The sequence below is a fragment of the Trichoplusia ni genome, chromosome 16, assembly GCF_003590095.1.
Source record: "Trichoplusia ni isolate ovarian cell line Hi5 chromosome 16, tn1, whole genome shotgun sequence".
Lineage (NCBI taxonomy): Eukaryota > Metazoa > Arthropoda > Insecta > Lepidoptera > Noctuidae > Trichoplusia > Trichoplusia ni.
This window is the reverse complement of record NC_039493.1, coordinates 10,012,007-10,031,722: the sequence shown is the minus strand read 5'-3', so window position 1 is coordinate 10,031,722 and position 19,716 is coordinate 10,012,007. Positions and strand designations below refer to the sequence as shown.

The 19,716-nt window shown below is 34.6% G+C and overlaps 2 protein-coding genes and 1 pseudogene across 2 annotated transcripts; 2 read left to right on the top strand and 1 right to left on the bottom strand.

The window, feature by feature from the left end:
• Positions 1–61: 61 nt before the first annotated feature.
• On the top strand, positions 62–1,555 carry LOC113501643 (putative SERF-like protein). The gene is made up of 3 exons (XM_026882817.1): positions 62–306; positions 695–809; positions 1,065–1,555. Exons 1-3 carry the CDS (start codon positions 300–302, stop codon positions 1,150–1,152), a joined length of 210 nt encoding a protein of 69 aa, XP_026738618.1. The 5' UTR covers positions 62–299; the 3' UTR covers positions 1,153–1,555.
• Positions 1,556–2,056: 501 nt separating this feature from the next.
• LOC113501642 (HD domain-containing protein 2) lies at positions 2,057–5,986 on the bottom strand. Its single transcript, XM_026882816.1, has 4 exons — positions 5,656–5,986; positions 5,314–5,461; positions 4,650–4,804; positions 2,057–3,756 (listed from the first exon to the last, which is right to left on the bottom strand). The coding sequence occupies exons 1-4, from the start codon at positions 5,716–5,718 to the stop codon at positions 3,520–3,522; spliced, it is 603 nt and encodes a 200-aa protein (XP_026738617.1). The 5' UTR covers positions 5,719–5,986; the 3' UTR covers positions 2,057–3,519.
• A 655-nt stretch (positions 5,987–6,641) lies between these two features.
• On the top strand, positions 6,642–17,327 carry LOC113502110 (annotated as a pseudogene).
• Positions 17,328–19,716: the final 2,389 nt, after the last annotated feature.

Genomic DNA, 19,716 nt, shown 5'->3' with positions numbered 1-19,716 from the left:
GCGCTCAAAATGCTTTGTTTCAAACATAAAAGAAAGCATTTCAAAAGTCAAAATCATTGACATTTTGTTTGTGGTTGTGGCCAGCTGGCTCAGGCTTTTTGTTAGAAGCCAGCGTTATCTTTTAGTTGTTTTCAAAGTTTCTTTCGTATTGGTAAGAAGGAAGGGCGGTGCGTTGTCCAAGGTTTCGGCCGGACTAGCGTATCGTCCGTTCTTCCTAAACGCTATTATACCTGCTAAATAGGTAATTGCGACTTCCCACAAGTCCAACCTTGCTGGCGTTGAGTAATTAATTATACGAGATGACCCGTAAGTACTGACATACATACATACTTATACAGTTGTGTTTACAAAGTTCTACAAGTGAATAAAGGATAACGCTACGAGCTTAAAACTAAAATAGCTAATATCCTGAAAGGACAACGCCAACGAACATTCTAGATTGTAGCATGCTTACAAGCGATATCCATGACACGGACACGAGTCATATTTGGGTGACGCTTTAGGTCATGTAAATTGATTCTATCCGCTCTATTGAACCAATATTTTATGATGTTTACATTACTTATCGTGTGTTTTTAATCAATTTAAAAGCAGTCTATTGTGGTACATAACAAATCATGATTTCATTTTCCCACGCATTTTTCCTTGTGATGGTAGGTAGGTAGTCGTATTTAATGTGGTAATTACGTTTCAGGTGGTAACCAGAGGGATTTGGCTCGCGCCAAGAATCAAAAGAAGCAGCAGGAAATGCAAAAGAAAAAGAATGCCAGTGAAAAATCTGGCATGTCTCTACAAGAGAGAAAACATAGGTAATAGAATGTTTTTATAACCTCTGAAGCAGTGACACAAAAACAAACAATTTTAGTGGTGTTTAAATAGATAAACATTACCTAGTGCTTGAACACAGTGGTATACATTTGATAATAAAACCTGACTTTATCAATTAATAGGCATGATAATCATGCTTCACTTATAGTTGCAACCTACCTACCAATATTTTTCCATAATTATAAACCATGTCCATGTCATATTTTGTAAATTTAACTCAATTTTGTGTTTTATAGAGATGCTGAACTAATGAGAGAAAAGCAACGAAAAAAAGAAGAACAAGTAGCAGCAAATGTAACTAACCAAAAACAAACTGCTAATTAAAAAAAAATGAAATATTCTTGACTGCTCCATATTATGTTTAATCACATAACATTTTGAGCTTGTTTGTTAAGAGCCGAAATTGTTTACGTGATATAAGCAATCCTATAAATTAGAATAACATTAAAAACTTGCATTAAAGAGAGCCTAATTTAATTATACTTAAACCCAATATAAAATGTTATTATGTTAAATGTTAAAGTTGGGAGTCTAGGATTTCAAACATGTAGGATCTGAAAAACTGTTGTCTGTTGCTGTGATTAATAAATCACATTTACAGACACATTGGAAATAGATTTGTCACAATAAGTCTTAGCATTTATGCAAATCTTAATGTTAATTTTGACTGAATAGGTTTGTATGTTTACTCAACTACCCATTTTTGTACAATAAAATCTGAAAAGTACAACTGTGTTATATTTTGTTGTTGAGGAGTTTCCTATTATTGAGAGAATTGTTTTAAGGGCATCTCCTACTACCAATTTTATGGTAATGCATATGCCCAATAAATAAATGATGCAAGTTACATGTAGAAATGAGTCCTAAATATGCCACAATCAGAAATTAAAGATTGTTTCTTTATTAGATATTCATATTTTTAATGTCTAGTGAATATTTTTCATAAGGCATGAGAATTAACGGTATTTGACAAATGTTAATAATAGGATAAGAATGAATTAAGTTTCTGGTTTGTGTCATATATTTGTAATCAATTAGCTTCCAGATTTATACCTCAATATAAATATTAAATATATACTTAAATCACACATCCTGATTGTAAGAGGGCAGAGTATATGTGAAAAAAAAAACGTCAGTTTCATAAAAACTTGTAATGTTAAAGGCAGCGGGAACAATGTTGAATTATCTACTGAATGTTTTCTGTAAGGAGTAAAATTATTTTTAAACGTCATATTAAATCAGATTATATTAATTAGGATTACAAAGCATATAAAAACTTAAGTGATACTTATGTGGTAGTTGGAAAGCGCAAGGATTAGTTAATAAAAACTTTGTGATGTAGTAAAATTATTACTTACTTAACACTGAGCTTAGCTTTTAATGTGGATAACAAATAAATATTAACAAAATGAATTCTTTATAGATAGGTACACTTTCTAATAATACAGTTGTCATTGACTAGTAGTATTATATTTTTGGCTTTCTGATTTGCTTGTGGTTAAAATTTCTAATAGTGTACAATTAAAAATACTACGTATTATTACGTATGTTTGATTATCATCATCTTATATTAAATATAATCTTGTAAAACTGTTTCTTATTTTTTTGTTAACGTAAACATGTACCTTATACCTTATATTATGCATTGGAATAATATATCACTCATGAAGTAAATTGGTTTTAATGTAGTCTTCTAGCTTTTATTTAGTTTTATTTTTTGACACGCGTATCATTTAGGTATTTTGACATCAAAGGACAAATATGGCAGCACTAAGGTATAACAAATGGTAATTGATAATACTGGACGACTAAAATCCCTGGTAGGTAACATAGGGAATTAACAGTGGTGATATTAAAATTACTACCTATTATGTATCTATTCATAGTATTACTGAAGTATATCACATTCTGCATTACATGTAATGTAAGTAATATCAATGCTTAAATACTAGTCATTCTTTAAGTTACTCGTATTTTGAACTTTGATAGATACTTGCTATTATAATAATCACGTATTTCTATCCCACAATACCATGCATTATATTTGTGTAAGCATTATAAAATAGAGCACTGCAATATCAGAAAATGTATTATTGTCAGCTAATATTAATTACTTATGCTTAAGAAAATTACTGCTGCACTGGAAAAATAGCTTGTTATGAATATTTTAGAACATTGCAACATACATTATTACATTGAAGCTTATATGGATCATACACTGATCTAATTACTGTTATACATATTGTGCATATTTTTCATATAGATACCAAATGGTCGTATTGACGTTACGAAATATATATTAACCTTTTCGGGCAACGCGGATTATACGTGGATGCGGACCATTCAGCCGAATATGCTAATTGGAGAGTTCAAGAATTAACTTTTAGCTTTGTTTGCTGTTAAATAGCACATAGTTATGCATTCGAATGTTTTTATTTGTTTATCATTTTGTAGACCTGTTTTTGTCACGTACTTATCTAGACGCCTTTTCTAGAAGTCATTAGTTAAATATGGTTTTATCACGTATACGGCGTGGCGCCAAAAGATTAATCATACTTCGTAGAATATTACGCTTTGATGCCTCGACAGTAATATGAAATATACTAACTAGCTCAGCTAGTTATCTTTGCTGCTTTACTATAAGAAATAGATAAGTACTGAGAAGGAGAGTTAAGGAGAAGATTTGCTAAACTATGCATGATCATTGAGTAGACTTTTTTTCTCAAACTCTTCTCTTTGCCTATATAGTTCTGTTACTAGGTCCTTTATGAATGGATGGTTGAACCTTCCTTCAGTAGCAGTGAAGAACTCTTGCAGTTTCTTCGGTGCCTTTTCGCGTTTTTCATATTCAAACGCCTGCAGTATCATGTCGTAACGGTCTAAGTCCTTAGCGAATTTAGCCTCTGGTGAAGTTTGATTCTCATATTCCTGGAATTAAAGATTTAAGCCCATTATTATTTTGAAAATGAATCTTTTTATTATTTTAACAACAGTCTAATACACTTTATCAAATGACCTGTGGTATAGTGAAGGTCAGATGTTTGAAGTTATTTGAAGAACAAGGCTGTAGTTGTATTAAGATGGCAAAGATAGAACCCTTATTATTCAATACTTTGTAAAAATATTTAGGACAATTAATTATCTTCTTAGATAATAGTACAATGATGTCATCACTCATAATAAGCGTCTTTACTCATTTGGTTGGGTACTTAATAAACTAAACAATCTTGATATGTCTGTGTTTTAAACAAATACACTATATACTACTGACTGTGAAGTGGTTCATTTGTAATTTAATTTTTAGTTTATTTTTTTAGTAGTTTAGTTAAGAACTACATTTGGTTAGACCAAATAAAGTAGTACCTTATACTAGTAACACTACACTTTTAAACAGCATATGTAAAAGATAGATTTAGACTCAACTAAGGTACAATGATTTAAAGTGTGTTTTTAAAGTGCTATAAATGGCTATCAATAATGAACCAAGTTATAGTATGAAGATATCTCAAAATTTTGCAGCAATAGAAACAATCATTATTAGTATTTTGTGCTAATTATTATTATTAAACTATCTTCAATTTAAGGTGCAGTAATAACCAATGAGGGTGCAGTTTATTTACATGGTTATGCACTTAGTGTTATCAGTATTGCAATTATTATCAATAACTGTGATGTCTTTTAAAAGATATGATTTTATCATTATAATCCTGGGAATAATTGCAGCAATTTTTATTTGTTTATGTGTTTGTTGCATCCAGCCCATACAATATCAATAATATTACTTGAAGGTTTGTTACTAGGTCCTCAGGCATAATACTCACTTTATACAGCTCATACATTCTGTCACCAGCAATGCCGGTGAGTTCAGCTATCTTCTTCATAGCCTCATCCTCTCGCCGATGTTTCTCTTCCGGTGATACACCACAGTGTGGTGTAAGATCTCCAACTATGCACTCAGCCAAGTCATGGACAAGAGCTGGAATTTTTAAAATATTTTTTTTAACATACATGCTTTCAAAGGCATTTATGGCAATATTGGAAATCACAACTTGTCTCTTATAGGAGGAATGTATGATGCAAAACATTGATCATGGTTTAAAAATATCACTTCTTGGTTATTGTTTAGGAATTGGCGCTTAGCAACCACATGATCCAGTACAGGAAATATTTAACCTAACTTCACAAAAATATTGACAACACAACCGTTGGTACTGTTTAGAATATATAAGAAATAGTGAGTTTTTCACAGTCAAGCCATCTTCGTCTTACTTTTAAGAACTCACAATAAACTTACAAACAAGCTGTGATTCTTTTACTATTCTGAACAATATTTTTTCTTACATGTTAAATCAGATGGGCTTTACTATAACTTAAATATAGATTAGAGCATGCCACAACACTCATACATTTAACCCTTTGACCTTCAGTTACAGTGATAGGAACTAAACTACAACATGCAGTTCAAAAAGCTTACTGAAACCTTACCAATTTGGAGACACCTGAACCTGTCAAGGTTTGTAGGATTGTTCTCTTCTGTTAGCAAGAAGGTCATCAGCCCCATTCGGTACATATGACCAGCAATGGATTCGCATTCATTTATATCGCAAAGCACCCAACCAGTCCTTTTCACATGCTGTAAAATATCTTATATAAGAAAAATCTAATAGGTAAAGTAATATATTATATATAGCGTTCTGTAAAACCTTCAAGCGTAAACTAATTATCATTGGTATTTTACAAACCGAGCAAATAAATCATACTCGCTTTCATAAATTGGAATATTGATGAAGCAAATAGGAATAACAGAAAAACTAAAAACTTACGAACCTTCAGACGACCGACAAGCTCCAAGAACTCCAAGATCTTCGTGTTCTCAATAACTAGGGACATTGTGCGGTTTATTCTAGAATTTCTGAATACTTAATATGATACTTGTTTTATCAATAATTGATGAAATTAAATGCTTCCACTTGAGCGTTTTGACTCTATTAGCAGAACGTTAATAAAACGGAAGAAGGAAGTGCGAACTGAACAGTGTTACTGTTATACAGTATTTATTTCATTTCCTTTATTCAAAACGAGTTTAACGATCTAGTTTATACCAAGCATCACAATTTATGAAATATAGAGCGCCAAGCGGTAAAAATTAACTGTCAGCTGTCAAGTCGCAAACTGACAGTTGAAGTGTCAGATGTCAACTATAGTGAAAGGTCAAACAATTACTTTCTATAAAAATAAATGAGCCTTGGAAACTAGTACTCTTCCTTAAAGAATGTTTGTACTGAATTATTAACTATGCAGAATAAAAACCAATTGATGATTGTAAATATAGCTTTTTGGAAAATTGAATTGCTCAGGTGAAATCTAACTTAAGCTGCGAATGAAATAAACGCGAAGAGGCGGATTTTTTAAAGTCTGATTATTCAAACTATTAGTTATCAGTGGCTCTTTTTTTTCATGGAAATTTCAACAAAAATCTTTAAAAAATCATGTAAAACTGGGTAGTATGATTTCAAAGCTCCACGACGGCTATTTTGAGGGCTAAAGCGATTTATATATCTGCCACACTCTAGTCGGGAGTAAGCTGGCCACACGAGGCAGGAGGCAGCCGCGAAATGTATCTGCCGAAGGTTATCGACATGTTTTCCGTAATCGTGGACTTAGGAGGTAGATTATAAGTCTGGAGTCGGCAGATTCCACCTGGTAAAGAAAAAGACTTGACCGGGGTGTAATCTTAGCGTAGTTTGAGGTCTAATTATTTGCATAACGAAACGAAATAAAAATATTGAAACATTCATTTTATCTATAAGGAAGTTACAATTTTAATTTAACTGTCTAAATTCGATCCATAAATTATTCGTGTAGCCTATAAGGTGCGAGTGTAAACCCCTACGTTGATGACCATAAGTTTAATCACCTGTCAGCATTATGTCGCGCCCTTAGAAGGCGGTCGTAAGAAATAAACTATGACAAAAATTGGGCAGGTGGTGCTTTTAATTTAATGTAAAAATCATCAATTCAGCTTAGAAAGGTCCATAGCAGGACTAAAAATTTCAAACACGAGAATTTCAAAGATATTGTTGCTTAGCGAGATGTATTTTGAGGTCGCCTACGTTTTAAACTAATTGGTAGGTACCTGGCTAGATAAGTAGGTGTCTAATGATGAGCTGTTTTAGGTTACCTAATGCTATTAAAGGTATACCTAGTAACTAATAAAAGTTACCTTTTTCCACTTTCTTTTGCTATTTTCATAAAGAGAAAATCTATTTTTTTTTCAAGAAACTTTTGCTGAGTTGAAATTTTTGTGCGAATCTTCCTTTGCACTTCATTGTTTTGCGACGTTAAGTTCGGTATACCGTAACTAATGTTAATAAGGTCCAGTTTGATTAATATGATCAATGGTGAGGCGACCGGTTCGTTCTATGAATCGTAATGGAGTTCGATACCGCTACGCAAATTTAAATTCAATCTCTGTTTCGAGCGGGCAGTGAAAATGTGGGAGCCCTCGGTGTCGGACCTTCAATTAGATTTAGCTTCAAAATGAGCGTTCTAGTCGGTTTGAAGTTTAACAAAGTTTCGTTCGATGTGTGGAAAGTTGGTTTTGCTCTCAGTGAATCTGATGTTTATTGCCAGGAAGCTGAGTTGGCATGATTTCCGTGCTGTTTATACTTTGTACAGGTTCGTGAACAATATTAATTGGGTCTTAGAATCTGATTTTGCTTGCACTTCTCATCCCAGTATAGGGTAAATAAGCTTATCACACCAGCCTTAATTTTGGATCCTGAAGGCTTTTTATTGCAATCATTTTTCTCTTCTTTATTGCAAAGCGGAAAAGTTACTGAATTCATTTTTTTTACAAGTATTACGGCCTTAAATCCGTCGCTACCTTCTGTACATTTTATAATATCCATGGGCCATGGTTCCAAAAATTTTGCGAAGAATTCAATTTAATAGCGTAGCACTGAACCTTATCCAGGACATAATTCAGACCGGTTTCTAGGAGTCGGTGATTGAACCCGTAATCGAACAACATGGATCGCGATTAGGAATATTCTTATCTTGAAATCATTTATACGGCAAATAATTATCCCAAATGTTCCTGGCAAAAAATTGTGGAAATATTCACAAAATTACGGGGGCAATCGGGAGTAGTGCGCTTCCTCGTATGTAGTTGACTTTTTAATGTATTTATGTAAGTAGTTTACAGCATATCATCGCATTGGGTTATTAATAAATGTGTCAAACACAAATCAAGTAACTTCAGAGTTGATATCGAGAATTGCGTTACAGTCCCTTTTAGCTGTTGTTGCCGGTCTCCAGGGTTTTGTGGGCTGGTAAAAGGAACATGAGCGTTCCGTCTCTAAATCAAACAATGAATATTAATTGTTTGGAGCTATCGAACTTTCACAGTGCTTGTAGGTGAAGTCAACCATTCATTGAATGCTAAAGTAAAGATAACAATCTATATCCTCCAGACCATTTTAGGAATGACTGACTTGCATTAAATTAAATTAACGAAGAAACTTGCTGTTGAATTGTTGATTGCGTGTTTCGAAAATTGATGAGTGTTGTGCTAAACTTGGCATCATGAATCACACCTACTGCTTGAGTAGTCAATTAAGTAGGTGGTCTTTAGAGATTAATAATTAACATAACACATGGATAAATAAGTCCCGAGACTAACAATGAAAACATTTTTTTTTGCAAAATGTTTTTTATTCATCAACGTAATCACCTTTTAAGGTGATGCAATCATTCCAACGCTTTTCCAATTTTTCAATACCATGTTTATAAAAAAAAATATCTTTCGCTGCAAAATAACCTTCAGTTTTTGCGATGACCTCCTCATTTGAGCCAAATCTTTTTCCCTGGAGCATTTTTTTAAGATCAGCGAAGAGCCAGTAGTCACTGGGGGCTAAATCTGGCGAGTATGGGGGGTGGGGAAGCAGATCAAAGCCCAATTCGTTCAATTTTGCCATTGTTTTCATCGACTTGTGGCAGGGTGCATTGTCTTGGTGAAAAAGGATTTTTTTTCTCTGCATGTGCGATCGTTTTTCTGCGATTTCCTCTTTCAAACGTACTAGCAAGTCAATATAATAATCACTGTTGATCGATTTACCTTTTTCGAGGTAGTTAATAAAAATCACGCCATGCGTATCCCAAAAAATGACGCCATGACTTTGCCAGCTGACTGCTGCGTTTTCGGACGTTTCGGACGGCTTTCGCCAACTGTGCGCGACTCAGATGACTGCTGCTTCGACTCTGGAGTGTAGTGATGTATCCCTATTTCGTCCATGGTCACGTAACGACGCAAGAAATCTTTTTGTTACGAGTAAATAGCGATAAACAGCTTTCTGAATCATCAACTCTTTACTGTTTTTGTTCCATCGAAAGCAATCGCGGCACCCACTTGGAAATAACCTTTTTCATGCTCAATTTTTCATGAAGGATAGTAAATACACTTCCATATGATATCTGTGTCATCTCAGCAATCTCACGGAGCCTCACTTTACGATCTTTCATTATAATTTTTGTCACTTCGCTCACATTTTCCAATGTACCGGATTCCACAGGTCTACCCGCGCGTTCCGCGTCATTTGTGTCGGTACGACCACGTTTAAACTCGGCAAACCACCGACAAATCGTTGCTTTTGATGGACAAGAGTCCGGGTAACATTTTTCAATCCATTGTTTTGCTTGCACGGTGTTTTTACCCATCAAAAAACAATGTTTTATCAGAACACGAAACTCGGTTTTTTCCATTTTTAAAACAAACTACAAAACGACTTTACTCTACCCTCGATAACTCAGCTGTTTCTGGTCCGATCGACTTATTTTTTTTTAATGTTTCAAGCAAAGGTTAGTACTTTAGAAAGACGTGGTTACTGGTTTACTACGAGCGCTATCTCTGGGTTAGTCTCGGGACTTATTGATCCATGTGATAGAAGGAAAAGAGAATTTCTGTTTTTCTGACATAGATAATATTTTTTTTATCCAATAATTAAATAGCAAACGTTTCAAATGATTGACAGATTTATTACTACACATACGACAACACTCACTTTTACACCTCACTCGTTTTTTCAGCACTTCCTTTTTATTTAAATTTTTGCCCGAAGTCCGAACTGAAGTCGGTTTCGATCAGGTCTGAAGTTATATGAGTCGGTTGCAGGTCGTTGATTTTTAGTAGTCATTGTCCTCAGAGGGATTCGAAACCATTTTAGATAATATGATCTGATACTCAAAAGAAACTGAAATAAGTCAAATGCGAAACATAAATTCCTCTTGGAAAAGGAAAGCTAACGCCAAGTCTGTTATTGCAGATTAGATAACAAATAAAGAATTTATTAGTAGGTAATATCAATGTCCCGGTTTCGGCAACGGTGTCTAGTGTTGCAGGAAACCAGACAGATGCGTGCGACATATTTTTAATGAAGACATGCAATGCAAAGCATGAGCAGAAATACGCTATCCGAAAAAAAACACGAGTTATAGCGAATTGACTAAAAAACACAAATCAGGGCAATGGTGCGTCCTAGGACCATGCTCGCAGCATTGCACTCGTAAGACGGGCAGTCTCAGTCCATATAAGGGCATTTTTTATAGTTTCCTTATGTTTTGTTAACAAACAGTAGTGTCGGCGGTAAAATGGGATGCGCCGACACCTTACGATCCGGTTTGGCTTGCCAGCGTGCAGATGTACCCAGCTGCCACAAGTCCCAGTGAAGCCAAGTTCGGCTTGGGTTGGGTGTACGAATCTGATGTGGAGTTTCGATTGTTCACAAGGTGAGTGTATAATCTTTGAGCCTGCACCAGAAGCTCTGAAATCGGCATTAGTAATTTTAGACGTGGGAGGAACAACACAGCCTGAATCGTTGCTATGCTTCCACATTGGAAAAAGTCTTCAAGCGCGTTAAACTGTTACATCAAATTACTCATGACATCGCAATGTTTTCCGGTACTGTAAAAAACTTTAAAAGCACACATTGTGATCAAAATCATGGACAAGTTTGATAGTAAATTGTACTAAGAAAGATAGAGAGCAGGTCCTGAAGTTAGCATTGACACATTTCAGGACTTGTTTTGGAGAAATGCATCAACAGAATGTTTAACTTTTAAGTTGCTTTTCTCAAGCGTCAAAAGTGCAAACTCTAACATTACTGATTATTTTTATATCAGCGCAGTTTTGCTTTTAATGTTTGCCTAAGAAAAGACCGAATTTTCATTCATTGTTCGTCTTCCACGCTGTCTATATTAGAATGGTATGATTTAAAGAAAAAATTAAAGTTTATTTTTATAATTAGTAAGCAGGTTCCGTACATGCGTCAGATGTAGTCAGTTACAATAGTAACCATATTAAAATTCGCACCATGTACTCACTCACGAAAGTAGATTGCTATAGACAGTATGACGAAACGTTAACGCCGCCTTTCGGCATATCGTATTGTTTCGTAGCGTTTGTAATGCGTGTAAAGAGTATGACTTAAAAATGTATTAAAATGAGCCTTTTTGTATGGATGTGATGTGCTCACGGTATGTTGGACGAAATTCCTATCGGTAAATAGACCAAATATGTCACCAACTTCGATTTTTAGCAAAAAAAGTTAAGGTGTTATCTCAATGGTTGGCTTAATCATGAGGAGAAAGTCCTATGCCCAATGTCTATCAAAGAAGGTCCAGTACATAAAAAAATATAATTTGGTAAATCAGGCTATTGTATCTTAAATGTAATACTCGAATAACTCTTTGATGTTGTTTCTATTAATAATCTTAAGAGGTATTTACTGAAACTTGTACATAAGAATAACTTGTTTAACCTCGCAAAATATGAATTTAAAGGTTTTTTAAGTTCACGGGCGTTTGTATAATGATATTCTTGATAAAGTTCGATATCTGCCGAGCCCATCTAGCAAAAGGACTTAGATAGTATCGATTATGATATTACCCTCAAACGTATGTAGATGACAGTTAATTGTCACGTGTATAATCGAAATGAAATGTGTTTTGTGTTGACGCTTACCATTGCAGAAATGTTACTTGGTGAGAGGAGCATCTTTATAGTATTCAAGAAACTCGTGAACATTGCGTCAATACCTACTCTTATTTGCTACTTCTTCCTTCTTTTTTACCCCCATACCGTTTAGATTCATGTTCATACTACCATACTTTGTGTTCGTCTCGTCCCACTATGGAGTGCTCTTGTTGCTCTCACCCTTAAGAGATCCTTCCGCGTTTTTATTCCGTAAAACAAAAAATCCTTCCAGTAACTTTCTTAATTGCCAAGAAAAGTAATCTTGGGGACCGGAAAATAATTACCTTTTGTTATAGCTTACAATTAACTTATTATTTTTGTGTTTCAGCCTACCTCAATGTAAGCGATTTGAATATAATCGTTCTTGATTGGGGCGTAGCAGCCAACGTCAATTATATCTTAGCCAGTTATAATGTAGCTTCGGTCGGTCGCCTCCTCACCGAATTCCTAAATTTTCTCATAAGGGAAGGAGTTTCTATGGATGACGTTCATCTTATAGGACATAGTTCTAGGAGCCCACGTCGTCGGTATAGCAGGAGCTTACGTCAAAAAGGGTCCTATTGATACTATAACAGGTAAATTATCATATATAGCCTCTACCCATTTTATTGCCCCAGATATTCATAAAGCTACCTCATCATATTGGAGTTCAAACGGTTTCTGTATATACCCTAAACCTAACGAACTCGATGTAAGACAATGGGAAGGGAAAATATACTGCCCCTTAATTGCGTGCTTATGGGAAATAATTTGGCAATTTTAACTCCCCATTCTGCGTTAAATGTTTAGGTGTTTACGCAGCCGATTCTGTTGGCTTTTATAACAAAACCGCAACAAATTAGTCGCTATTGTTAGTTTAATTCTAGCGGTTGTTGTGTACCACTCCCTTTGTTTTGTTCCTTGATAATATGAATACTGCTTTATCGTCGTTTCAGTCATTATTTAAATTAGTCGGTGTATTAGATTCAGAATGGCTTGCTTTGGCTTCGGCTTAAGCAGACCACTCCATTACTTTGCATGGATGTCGTAAGCTAGGACTAAGAGCTGGCGTGTATCGGTAGCCGGCATGCGCTCTGCGATTTCATTGCACACTTGTGGTCTAGATAATTCTAAATGCCTGTTCTGATAATGTATTATTATGATAATTGCTAGACCCAAAAACGTCTATTATCTTTAAATTTACCTTTACCAACTTTTACGTAACCGTAGTTTTAATGTAAATATCGTCGAGATATTTATTTTACTAAACGACTCCATAATATTCTTCAAATGTTATTCAATATTTAATAAAAAAGAAAACTGCGTTTGGACATCTACATCGTTACCCTTAGTTCTAGTTATACATACCCTTAGTTCACCTTAGTTATTAAAAAGTCTATGACACTATAACCTTAAATTGTCTGACAGACAAATGAGTTGTAACTTGAAACTTATTATAATACTTAAAGTTCAGAAGTGTGATTTTCTATAAATACTTGGAAAATAAATATAAAAATTCTCTTAACTCAAGTAGATACTTTCGAAAATAAAAATTTGATACGAAGAATACCTCTTAGCCTTCATCAATCTGTACCTACCATCCCATTGCTGGTTAATGCTTCCAGTATGATAATAGAAGCTACATATATTTTTTTGCCAGCAAAACATAAATTAATCGAATTAGTTCTTCAGTGTCCAATTTTTGCGATGGCATAATAACGACCCCGAAGATCGATAGCACCCCTTAGCCTTCTAAACTCTAAAGTAGTTTATCGTGATCAATTTTTATTGTTCAGTTATAGGCAAATATACGTTCAATTTTTTTTTTATTTTTTTACCAGACGGATTATTTTTTTTTACTCTTTATAACCTTTTCATATTTTATCTTATTTTTCCCCAATATGCTTATTTTTTTATTCAGGACTTGATCCAGCGTTGCCGCTCTTCAGCATTGGCAACAAGGATGCCAGACTGGATAAACATGACGCTCGTCACGTCGAGGTTATACATACCTGTGGGGGGTATCTTGGCTTCATGTCGCCCCTAGGACACATAGACTTCTATCCGAATGGGGGCATACGACAACCTGGCTGCGGTACTGATTTCAGAGGTAAAACTCATAACCTATAGGTATATTACCTGACTTATACCTGAATATTATTTTTTTTAATATTGAAGAATAAATTTTTGTGTTTATATTTATAGATTTAACAATTTACTGAAGATTTTAAATACCGTTCATTCATGAAGCATATGCCTTTCTTTTTGTGATCGTAGGCGATCGTATTTTGGATTTGCAATTTCTTCATAAAGATACGAAATAATTACATTAATGGTAAGAAATGGTTATTTCTGCAAAAAAAATATACTTACAGCTCTTGAAGTGTGACATCGTATTAATGTTATCAAAGTTTTCAATTAACGGCCTTTTGCTACAAATTGCAACAAGCTTTTATTACATTAAGGTCTTACGTCAAAAGCAGCTAGCCATTAACGTTCGTTATTGAACGCCGTTGCACTTCTTATTAAGATTAATTAATGGCTTTTGTTTAGGTTCTAAGAAACAATAGCACTTCAATAATAATTCAAGCTTTTTCTCCGGTTATGACTAGTTTTCTGCCCTTGAAATGCTGAAAAATAAACTTATAATTGATGTCAATCAATTAGAAGCTCAAACATTAGGGTAGGCCTATGTCCAGCAGTGGACTACTAAAGGCTACTAAAGGATGATCTCAATCATAATTGGCTGGAAAACCCAAAGTGGAAGCCACTATGGCTATATGTATTTACTTCTAAGATAATAGCGCTGTTTTTACGGTTTGAGTGAGTTGATTTAACACCTGTAGATATCCAGTGAAGTAAATAGCCAGCAAAAGGCGCTTTAAATCAAACGTTAGTTTCAAGAATATTAACTACTAATTTTTGCCTGCTGTCAGCTCCAAAGCGACTTTCCTATATCCATATCCACGCATACAAATACTTTCCGCATATTGTAATAGGGGTCGGTTCCAACTCCAACACAGAAACAAAAGCATTCTTGTTGCTTTCGTAATTTCACCTTTATTTACATGAATTTAAAGGTTTTTGCGCCCACAATCGCGCGCACATGTTCTTCTCGGAGTCCATCACATCCCTGGTTCCGTTCACCGCAGTCAGGTGCAAGGATTACGACGAGCTGTACTATAACGGGTCCTGTGAAGGTACTGGCGAGACTCTGATCATGGGCGGCTTCTTGATACATTACGGGTGAGTACAAGACACAATTATAACATCTTACCGGATCTAGTATGCTGAGTATTGTAGAATGCTTATCTACATTGGAAGTGGCCTTATTGGCCCAGAAGTGGGACATTTAAAGGCTGTTTTAGTTATTATGTTTAACCTAAGTCGTAATGCTTTGTCAAATACACGAAGGTGGTTTACTATGAAACCAAATTCCTTCTTCGGTAGAGAAGGAATAAACGTTGTAATTTGACAACCATAACTCTTATTGAAGGCTATTTCATAAGTGTTTAACGCTTACGGTTAAAATTCGAGTCCATTAGGTTTTGTAAACGTTGTGTAAGACGACCACCCTTAAATAAGAAGCCAGACTTTGGCTCTTTGAAGCTTATTTTAATTAATTATTGTGTGTAAATTAGTTGTGGCGGCAAAAAAAGGGCTTATGTGTTATATTTGTCTGGACGTATTACCCCTTTGTCGTACAGAAAATAAAACTTTGATAAGAACGTTAAGGTGCTGTTTTACACAATGTGACGATTCATGGTAATAAACAACTAAAACTACTCAACTTTTGCCTTTATCTTTAATTTTATTCCCTTCCTTGGAACTCTGGGCATCTATATCAAATAAACAATAATATTTTTAGCCACAAAATCACAAACATCCTAACCTAAAAGAAATTAGGTATAATGATGAACCTACCCGACAATTTCCCGATAAAACGACATGTATAAAAAGCCAGTTACATTAAGAGAAGTAGGTACCAAAACGTAGCCATTATTCACGAGGCTAACAACCCCTAAAAGTTACGGAACTAATCAGGTTACCTACCGGTAAAAAACCTTAAGGCTAGTAAGTTGGATTAAGGTACCCTTTTTATTTAAGCCACGGCTTTAACATACTCATTTAGTACGAGGCTTTATTCGTATTATGTTTGGTTTATGAGTATTTTTTGCTGTTATAATACCGGCAGAAATTTAGCTTGATAATGCAATAGGGTAATATAATTAGATGGCAGTCTTTGATTTTTGCTTGTGTTTGTTTCTAAGTGGCTTATTAAAATCATTTTTGTGTTTATATTTATAAATTTAACAATTTACTGAAGATTTTAAATACCGTACATACGAACATTTATAATTAACGTTCATCAAAACCATTTCACATATAATTACAATGTCTTCGTTTCTTTAACAAATGAAGATGTATTGAAATACTATATTTGCTTGTAATAATGAAGTTTAGTTAGTCGTGCCTCGCTATATTAAAATAATATCTCGGAGAAACTCAGTGTTAGATATTTACGTTTCAATTAATTAGCATTAATTTAGTTGTTATTTGAAGGCCTCCATTCTTTCAAGGAGAATTCGCTTCAACCCGACTCGAACAACAAAAGAAGGTTATTTTAAGTATTCATGAACACGGTTAACTTTCGTCGCTTCTATGTTTAATTAAACAAAGAACACTCGTTTGTTAAGCAGTAACAACATTAGCTTAAATCTTGGAGATCAACGTTCATTGTTTCGTTTCAGGAAGGATGGTATTTACTACCTAAGGACAAATGCTGAGGCGCCCTTCGCGCAGGGGTGACGGTGACCCAACATGAATTACGATAAAATATTAATACTCGACTGTGCTAACTTTGCCTATAAATTAAATTTTTAAAGAAATTATTACAAAATGGAGCGGTCCGGTTCGTTTTTATTCGCGACCGCGCCGTCCGCGTTGCTGTTAATTATTTACAAGGCGTTGTTTGAACTTGTTTCGTGTAACATCACCTGCCATCAACGTATTATATTATTTTTGCCCATATAGGTTCCTGTTAATGTATTTGCTGTACAATTCACATGAGGCTCAAATGTTGATAAAGTGTGCGCTTTGAATTATTATTATAAACACACATTTTTGTTTGTTTTGAGTCATTTTTTTTGCAAGTGACACTACGACGATTCTATACGCAATTTATGTTCATTGTATTTCATTCAGGTATAGTTTATTTTATTTTTAGTATATTTGATTGCTCAATGTTAGTAAGAAGGTGCCGTCTGATCTATTTAAAGTACATCAAGCAAGTTAAAACATTTGCGCACCGTTGGCGCATTATTGTGCAATCGCTCTTGACTGTTCCCAAAAAGCAACGGGAATTCGCATTTTTATAAATTCATTTGAATACTGAATTCGAGTTGATACGTTAAAAATATTAAATGCCACTAAATAACGAGGGTTTCAATTTGTATGGGAAGTTGATTTGGTTGGCAAATCTCCAAAAGTCGGAACAACAATTTGTTCTTATAAATGAGAATTAATTTGCGTTCGGTCGTTGTTTATTACGATATGAAGTGAGAATTTTATTGGGCACTGGTTAATGAAACAAGTAACATAATTTTGTTTGTAAGTGTTGTATTAAAAGTCATAAATCTATGAAGTAAGTGCGCGTAAGTGCAATAATTAAGGTGTAAAGCAGTTATTATCAGTTTGTGCTTTTGATATATTTCATGTTTGCAGTGTATTATGATATGAGAAATTGCGAACGCGAGACTCATAAGTTTTGTTAAAGCGTTTTTAGTATCGATGTAGTTCAACGAGATTTTTCTTGATGAATCAATTTTATTGTATTAGTGAAACAAGAACGCAAATATTTTTTTATTATTTATTTATTAGATTATAGTGAAAGTATGAAATGAGTTAAATGTATAATAATAAGTTGATTGTCTGCGACGATTTTTAATAAAGTTTTTGAAATGAATTTATCTAAATGTCAGCAACTTAAAAACTCGTATTCTTGTAATTATTAGGTAAGTAAGTACAACATAAAATAATGTATACGGAGAATAATATTTTATACAATTCCTATTTCATGTTATAATTGCAGTATTTCCATAATTCCTAGTTAGTGGACAATCCAGTTTTCATAGCCCCTAGCATATTTTAGGACACTGATGTTGTTAAGCCATTCCAAGAATTTATTTGGACCTTCGGGCATTATTTTGTCTACGGCTCCTGGGCTAGTATTTATGTGAAATAATAAACGAATGTAATTTATAGAAGTCGTTTTATTTATTATAGTATTTTTTAGAAGGAATGTATGTTTGTAAGTATCACTATTTTATTTGTGTTACGATATGCTGGTACTTGCCTTTAAGTAATAATTGCGGTATATGATGCCAACAATACAAATAAATAAATAAATTAGGATAACATCACATACATTGTTCTGAGCCCAAAGTAAGTTGCTAAAGCACTTGTGTTTTAGAATTCAGATACAACGAAGACACCACAAACACCCAGATCCGAGACAATGTAGAAAATGAGAATTTTTACATTGACCGGGGATCGAACCCGGGACCTCAGAGCTAGCGACACCTTGAAACTGGTGCGTATGCCATTCGACCACGGAGGTCATAGTAAGTAAAGACCTAGTCATAAAAAAAAAACATTTTGTATAATAGTCATAGTTTTACCTTCAATATATCCTGCGCAGCTGGTTGGTGTCCTATGACACTAGCTGTGGCTGCAATCAGACGGGACATTATTACTTTCAAAGAGACAGTGATGGTATAAGACTGAAAGGTGTTTCAAAACTGATAAAACGTGAAAAAAGTAAGTGAAACGCGACGAATATCACGGTCACGTTTCGCTTCTTTTCTAACATTATTTGGATCTAATAAAAGTACAAAAAAATAACATTGTGCACCTAAATACCAGAGCAATTGAATACCAAGTTCAGTAACACAGGGTTTTTCAGTTACATCAAAAGTTTTACGCTTCATTTTAGACATAAATGCTTTCTAGATCCCGGGGTATAGAATTATACGAATACTCCATACACAACCTAACACGGGCCATTGTGATACAACAATAGTTTTTGCTGTTTCCCGATTCGGCCAATTTATGTACGCATTTGAGTCGTTTGCCAAGCTTTTCATAGTTAGTCTAGGAATGGTTGTCTAGAATTTGTATTCACCGTGAGGTTGTTCGCTAGACACCGTCGGAATATTAACCAGAGCACGAGAAATAATGTAGCATAAACCGCCGCAGTGGGACGTGCATGAAGCATGCATCGTTGTTATGCACCCGCCATTGCTTGCCCGTTTGTACGGTTGTAAGAAGTTACGCCTTCTGGCAACCTAACAAATGTTTGCCCAATATTGGCTAACATTGGTTTTAAATTCGAACGTAGTGCCATCATTCTGCATGAGTACAACTACAACCTATTTTGGACGAATGGTCAAGTCGAAATTATAGGCGGTACCTATGGTTCAATAAAATATTTATAAAGGAAACTATTGTAGTTTCCCTTGTTGTGTTTTAGTCTTGTAGTACTTCTAGTAGAGAGTACTGGACTAAGTGGCTGAACTGGAGTTGAAAGTGGAGTTAATGCTGGAATAACAGACACTGGTAATAAGCAACACAATTTCGGAGTTAATACCGTAAGGGGCATGCCAACACGTCTTGAAGTACCTAGTATTGTAGCACGTGTGTAAGAGAGATGCCGCTCTACGCTGTGTATAGTGCCGTCCCGCTTCTACAACCATACTGATACTACTTTAACTCGAGGTAGTAGAACCTAAGGTCCTTTGGCTATATTAACCTTCTTCGGTCATTAATGGGAATTAGTGGTGAATTGATCTTCAAGATGATACAATTTGTGGAATTTC

What these genes read in the sequence shown, in the direction of transcription:
- LOC113501643 (XM_026882817.1), top strand. An exon ending in CTACAAGAGAGAAAACATAG is followed by an intron (nt 810 to 1,064) that starts GTAATAGAATGT and finishes TGTGTTTTATAG; the next exon opens with AGATGCTGAACTAATGAGAG.
- LOC113501642 (XM_026882816.1), bottom strand. Translation starts at nt 5,718, where the DNA reads ATGTCCCTAGTTATTGAGAACACGAAGATCTTGGAGTTCTTGGAGCTT. An exon ending in GTTCAGGTGTCTCCAAATTG is followed by an intron (nt 4,805 to 5,313) that starts GTAAGGTTTCAG and finishes TAAAAATTCCAG; the next exon opens with CTCTTGTCCATGACTTGGCT. An exon ending in GAATGTATGAGCTGTATAAA is followed by an intron (nt 3,757 to 4,649) that starts GTGAGTATTATG and finishes CTTTAATTCCAG; the next exon opens with GAATATGAGAATCAAACTTC.